Raw genomic sequence first — 7,500 nt, 5'->3', positions numbered from 1 at the left:
CCTTCACTATCAATATCCTCATCCTCGCTCAAATTAATGGGGAAATTATCGCTTTCTCGGTCCGAATTGCTCTTGCTGCTGGAGGCTATGATTATAAACAACGTGAGGATGTGAGGAACCCTACAACCCGTGACGTAAAGGCAAGGCTTTTTTTATTAGCGACCAAAAGTTGCGAAGCTTTAGCAAACATGTTTCTCTACCACATGTCAACCAGCAAGTTTGTGGATACGAAAATTGTGATATTAAGTCGGCTCTTACGGAAGACTTGAGCGGATAATGCGACCTCTAGCAGCTATCCAAAAACCAACACCGTGCGTAAACTCACAACAAATTACACGCCTGAAAATCAGTCAGCTGTTGCCGTATCCGTAATACGCCGATAGGGAGAAGTTTTTATTAAGACGATGAGTCGGGTGTGTTTTGACCTCCGCCGAACCCCTGAGGCCGACTCACCGAACCCCTAGGGTTCAATCGAACCCAGGTTAAGAACCACTGCATTAGACACATTTTTACCTGCACCCTGCCTCACGCTGTTTCCGACTTTAGCTACCTGCTGCCACCTACCGATATGGAAGAGTATTACAGGGTTACTCTGCCAAGCTATTGACAGCACTGACACTCAGGGGTGTCAAACTCTGGCCCGCCGTGTATTTTCATTTGGCCCTTGAGGCAATATCAAATTAACATTAGAGCTGGCCCGCCGGTATTCTACAGCGGCGGTTTCGCTGTAACACCGCATTCACCGCTAATACTCATACTTGCTAAACCCCTCCTCCCCCCCGATTTTCCAAGGAGACTCCCAAATTTCAGTGCCCCCTCACGAAAATCACAGGGGGCAACCATTCTCCCAAATGTCTCCCAATTCCCACCTGGACAACAATATTGGGGGCGTGCCTTAAAGGCACTGCCTCAAGCGTCCTCTAAAACCTTTTGTCACGTCCGCTTTTCCTACGTAGAAACAGCGTGCCGGCCTAGTCACATGATATATGTGGCTTTTACACACACGCAATGCAAACTTGGTCAACAGCCATACAGGTCACACTGAGGGTGGCCGTACAAACAACTTTAAGGCTGTTACAAATATGCGCCACACTGTGAACCAACACTAAACGAGAATGACAAGCAAATTTCGGGAGAACATCCGCACTGTAACACGACATAAACACAACAGTGACCGCCTTGTGGCACTTACTCCACAGAAGTTACCGCAAAATCCACGTTTTGTAGGCGTAGAAGGCGGGGAAAAGGGAGTTGTCAAGGGATCGTGCTGGAAGTGAACACGTCGGGCTGCGTGCGCCAAGGCGAGAACCAATAACCGAGCTCTTCCCGCGGAAAAAAAAAAATGCACAGTTTATGCCAAACTAGCCGCACAAAACATCCACCTCAGTCAAAAATAACGAGTTGCGATTACTGTATTTCCTTGAATTGCCGCCGGGGCGCTAATTAATTTAAAACCTCTTCTCACTCCGGCATTTACCAAAGGCATGCGGTAAATTTAGGCCTGCGTTTGTAAGATTAGATTAGATTTAGGTATATTGGTCCCCGTTGGGGAAATTCATTTTCACTGCCGTACATTTAAACATAAAGACATTGCACATCACAAAACAAAGATAACACAAAGACGTGGGGCGGCATAGCTCAGTTGGTAGAGTGGCCGGTGCCAGCAACTTGAGGGTTGCAGGTTCGATTCCCGCTTCCGCCATCCTAGTCATTGCCGTTGTGTCCTTGGGCAAGACACTTTACCCACCTGCTCCCAGTGCCACCCACACTGGTTTAAATGTAACTTAGATATTGGGTTTGACGATGTAAAGCGCTTTGAGTCACTAGAGAAAAGCGCTATATAAATATATTTCACATAACAGAACAAATACACAGAAGCCCTTGCAGCACTACCTCTTCCTGGACGCTACAATATAAAAATGTATTATTAGCCTGTGGGAAAAGTGTATTTTGATATTTACCTGAGAAGGCTGCAAATAGAAAAGAGGCATTCAATTTCTTTTTGTGAAGTTAATTATATTTATATAGCGCTTTTCTCTAGTGACTCAAAGCGCTTTACATACTGAAACCCAATATTTAAGTTACACTTAAACCAGTGTGGGTGGCACTGGGAGCAGGTGGGTAAAGTGTCTTGCCCAAAGACACAACGGCAGTGACTAGGATGGCGGAAGCGGGAATTGAACCTGGAACCCTCAAGTTGCTGGCACGGCCACTCTACCAACCGAGCTATGCCGTCCCATATTTAAATTTGATTTGATATGCCATTGCTATTTTTAAATTATTAGTATTATTTGAAACTTGATTTTGCATGTCACTATAAAGTTATATAAGCCTTGCTTGTTCAATATTCAATGCAAAACTTGTTTGGGTCCCGATTAAAAGGTTAATTTGTTCAACCTTGGCCCGCGGCTTTGTTCAGTTTAGAATTTTGGCCCACTCTGTATTTGAGTTTGACACCCCTGCTCAACAACAACACTTAATTTGCAGACTATGATTACTGGTTTGCAAAAAAATATTTTTAACCCAAATAGGTGAACTTAGATCAGGGGTGCCCATTACGTCGATCGCGAGCTACCAGTCGACCGCGGGGGGTGTGTCAGTCGATCTCCAGCCAGGCTTTTAAAAAAAATAGACCGAAAAATTAGTGATCATCAGTCTTCACCAAGACGTCACTTAAATGACATTCACGGTACCCGAGGGTCTTGTGAGATGACGCTGGCTGCTGCAAGATCATTATTATGAAAATATGACCGAGAGGAAGGCGAGAAACACTTTTTATTTCAACAGACTCTCGCGCCGTACCTTCCGTCAAAACTCTAAAGGCCGACTGCACATTTCCTATCTTCACAATAAAAGCCCTGCTTTTTCTGCAGGCAAGCTACTTTTCAATTGACAAATTCGAGGGGATCTACCTCATTTTTATATATAATTTATATTTATTTATTTATGAAAGAGACATTTTTGTAGACAAGTTAAATGTGTTTAATGATAATACAAGCATGTGTAACACATATAGATGTCTTTCTTTCACAAAGACAAGAGTATAAGTTGGTGTATTACCTGATTCTGATGACTTGCATTGATTGGAATCAGACAGTAATGATGATAACGCCCACCTTTTCAAATGGAGGAGAAAAAAAGTTGTCCTTTCTGTACAATACCACATGAAAGTGGTTGGTTTTTGGCATCTATTTCATCCAGCTTCCATACACTTTACACGAAAAACGTTGGCGGCAAATTCCGTAGCTTGCTTGATTGACATTCACGGCACCCGAGGGTCTTGTGAGATGACGCTGGCTGCTGCCAGTTCATTATTATGAAAAAATGACTGAGAGGAAGGCGAGAAACACTTTTTATTTCAACAGACTCTCGCGCCGTACCTTCCGTCAAAACTCTAAAGGCCGACTGCACATTTCCTATCTTCACAATAAAAGCCCTGCTTCATGCTGCCTGCGCTAACTAAATACAGAGTCTCGGAAAACTGGCGTGCACAAGCGATCCCTCAGAAAGCTGGCGTGCACATCACTTATGCACACCAGCTTTCCGAGACTCTTATTTTGTTAGCGCAGGCAGCATGAAGCAGGGCTTTTATTGTGAAGATAGGAAATGTGCAGTCGGCCTTTAGAGTTTTGACGGAAGGGACGGCGTGAAAGTCTGTCGAAATAAAAAGTGTTTCTCGCCTTCCTCTCTGTCATTTTTTCATAATAATGAACTGGCAGCAGCCAGCGTCATCTCACAAGACCCTCGGGTGCCGTGAATGTCAATCAAGCAAGCTACGGAATTTGCCGGCAATGTTTTTCGTGTAAAGTGTATGGAAGCTGGATGAATTAGATGCCAAAAACCAACCACTTTCATGTGGTATTGTACAGAAAGGACAACTTTTTTTTTCTCCTCCATTTGAAAATGTGGGCGTTATCATCATTACTGTCTGATTCCAATCAATGCAAGTCATCCGAATCAGGTAATACACCAACTTATATTCTTGTCTTTGTGAAAGAAAGACATCTATATGTGTTACACATGCTTGTATTATCATTAAACACATTTAACTTGTTTACAAAAATGTCTCTTTCATAAATAAATAAATATAAATGATATATATAAATGAGGTAGATCCCCTCGAGTTGGTCAATTGAAAAGTAGCTCGCCTGCAGAAAAAGTGTGGGCACCCCTGACTTAGATCATCTCCCACGGAACATCAGACTGTATCTCACGGCCCACAGGGGTTGAAAAACACTGCACTAAACGGCCTCGGCAGAACGAGCGCTGAAGTCGATACGCTCTGTCCTTCCAGTCAGTATAGAGGGGGGCCCCACAGGAACCGCAGAGAACCACAGTGGGTTCTGCAGCAGAGCCAGGAGCTATTATCTCATCGAAACACAACAACAACCGACCCTTATAGACGCAAATAGGAGCCGATTGTGCAATGATGTGATTACTAAATGTACAAATGAAAACACTCACTCCAACGTTCTTGCGGTGGCCTTTCGTTGCTTCCTCGCTCGCAGTGGGGCCACATTTTTTTTTCACCGCTCCAGCTATTGGTGTGTTGTATGCGTCTGTGCACATGGATACATGGTCAAAACACCAAAGCGGGCTATTCCGGACCAAAGGCAGCATTCCGGGAATGCCATGTTCGGAGTATTGGCTCGCTTCTCCGCATGCAGAAGGCATCATTTACCATCCTTCATGTTGCACGTTGTGGAGCGCCTTCAGCCACAGCGGTGGCTTGTGATGAGTTCAAGGAAAGAACAGACACGTCCGGGCTATTTGCGTCTTCACTGGCTGTCAAATTAACTGGCAATTGAGGCAGAAGGAGATCTTCAAATAGCTTCTTTTTTTTCTTTCTTTCTTTCTTTTACAGCCGTCTCCACTCCAACAATCTCAACTGTGACTGTCATCTGGCCTGGTTGGCCCAGTGGCTCCGGCAGAGGCCCACCATCGGTCTGTTCACCCAGTGCACGGCCCCGCCCGAGCTCAAAGGTCTCAATGTGGCCGAGGTGCAGAAACACGAGTTCAGCTGCTCGGGTAAGAGAGCGCCGAGAGGATTCAGCATCGTATTTAGAATGTAAATGTGGTTATCTAACCATGTTTGATTGATTGATAGATTGATACTTTTATTAGTAGATTGCACAGTTCAGTACATATTCCGTACAATTGACCACTAAATGGTAACACCCCAATAAGTTTTTCAATTTGTTTAAATCGGGGTCCACGTTAATCAATTCATGGTACAAATATATACTATCAGCATAATACGGTCATCACACAAGTTAATCATCATAGTATGTACATTGAATTATTTACATTATTTACAATCCGGGGGGTGGGATGAGGAGCTTTGGTTGATATCAGAACTTCAGTCATCAATAACTGCATTAACAGAGAAATGTGGACATTGAAACAGTGTAGGTCTTATTTAGTAGGATATGTACAGCCAGCAGAGAACATAGTGAGTTCACATAGCATAAGAACAAGTATATACATTAGAAGTACATTTGAGTTGTTTATAATCCGGGGAGATGGGATGTGAATGGAGGAGGGTATTAGTAAAGTGTTGAAGTTGCCTGGAGGTGTTGTTTTAGAGCGGTTTTGAAGGAATATAGAGATGCACTTACTTTTATACCTGTTGGGAGTGCATTCCACATTGATGTGGCATAGAAAGAGAATGAGTTAAGACCTTTGTTAGATCGGAATCTGGGTTTAACGTGGTTTGTGGAGCTCCCCCTGGTGTTGTGGTTATGGCGGTCATTTACGTTAAGGAAGTAGTTGGACATGTACTTCGGTATCAAGGAGGTGTAGCGGATTTTATAGACCAGGCTCAGTGCAAGTTGTTTTACTCTGTCCTCCACCCTGAGCCAGCCCACTTTGGAGAAGTGGGTTGGATTGAGGCGTGATCTGGGGTGGAGGTCTAAAAGTAACCGGACTAGCTTATTCTGGGATGTTTGGAGTCTAGATTTGAGGGTTTTGGAGGTGCAAGCCTAATCGAAGAAGGGTTGAATGAGAGTTCCCGCTAGAATCCTCAAAGTGCTTTTGTTGACCAGAGAGGAGATTCTGTAGAGGAATCTCGTTCTTTGGTTGACCTTTTTGATCACCTTGGTTGCCATTTTATCACAGGAAAGATTAGCCTCTAGAATGGAACCTAGGTAGGTGATCTCATCCTTCCTGGTGATAACAATGTCTCCCACTTTTATAGTGAAGTCACTGACCTTCTTAAGGTTGATATGGGACCCAAATGGGATGGATTCCGTTTTACCTAAGTGTATGGATAGCTTGTTGTCAGCGAGCCAGGTGCAAATATTGAGGAGTTCAGCACTGAGGATTTGTTCCACCTGTGACTTGTCCTTGCCGGATACCAGCAGGGCCGAGTCACCCGCATACAGGAACAATTCACAGTGCCATGCTGATGGCATGTCATTCATGTATATTAGGAACAGTAAAGGTCCTAGTATACTGCCTTGGGGGACTCCACAGCTTACTGAGAGGGGAGGGGACATGGTGCCGTTCACCTCTACCACCTGTTTCCTCCCCTCCAAGTAAGATTGCATCCAGCTCGATGAGGTTTCGTCGAATCCGATTGCTCGGAGCTTATCCAACAGTATAGCGTGGTTAACAATGTCAAAGGCCTTCTGAATGTCCAGCATGACCATGCCGCAGTATTTGCCCGCGTCCACCTCATGTTTGATGTGGTCGGTTCTGTAGATCCTTGCCGGTGTCTTTTTTTCCCTGGTAGCTACTGTGACTCCCTTGTTTGCACACATATCTTCCCAGCTTGCAGGTCTTGGTGACCTGCTTTGTTTGGGTTGGAAGACTATTTTTAAACTAATAGTCTGGAATCGTTATGAATCGGTTCCAGAAACAAGCTTTTGCCCCCAGTCGCATTCTTAATGCTTATAACAGGGGTGGCCAAAATCCAGCCCGTGGGAAGTCCCATGTAAAAGAAATAAAAAATAAATAAATGAAAATACAATTATTATTATTATTATTTAAATTATTTATATTTTAAATCTGTCCTTTCTAATCCATTTTCTACTGCTTGTTACTCTTGGTGTCTCCTGGCCGCTCAGGCAAATCATATCGTCTAAAAATGCCTTTATAGGTTAGGCCTGTTTGGCTGGTTTCTCTGCTCTTCAGGGGATTTTTTTTCGTATGTATATATATATATATATATACATATATATATATATATATATATATATATATATATATATATATATATATATATATATATATATATATATATATATATTTGTCAAAAAAAATATGTTTAATGTATTTAATGTATTTTATTTTATCTAGTTATTTTTTATTTTGGTGAGTTTGGTGATCTTGTAAAGAAAAGAAAACGTATTTTAATATTTTGTCAATCAAAATGTACCTTATCGATGAAAATAGCAAACCACCAAAACCCAGAAAATTACCAAAATACAACAGGATTGGAACTGCAGCGGAAAGCTGATCAGCAGAAAAATACTTAGTGATTAGTAATACTAAGTAGTT

At 42.9% G+C, this 7,500-nt stretch overlaps 1 protein-coding gene across 1 annotated transcript in view; it reads left to right on the top strand.

Moving 5' to 3' along the window:
* LOC133559759 (slit homolog 1 protein-like) overlaps window positions 1-7,500 on the top strand; it is an 83,469-nt gene that overhangs the window by 13,753 nt on the left and 62,216 nt on the right. The window contains exon 5 of the mRNA XM_061911828.1: window positions 4,865-5,028. Coding sequence (XP_061767812.1) covers window positions 4,865-5,028 — 164 coding nt within the window. The remainder of the gene's footprint in view (window positions 1-4,864; window positions 5,029-7,500) is intronic.

This window comes from Nerophis ophidion, linkage group LG09, assembly GCF_033978795.1.
Source record: "Nerophis ophidion isolate RoL-2023_Sa linkage group LG09, RoL_Noph_v1.0, whole genome shotgun sequence".
NCBI lineage: Eukaryota > Metazoa > Chordata > Actinopteri > Syngnathiformes > Syngnathidae > Nerophis > Nerophis ophidion.
Note: the sequence above shows the minus strand (reverse complement) of the source record. Positions and strands in the feature narration are given on the sequence as shown.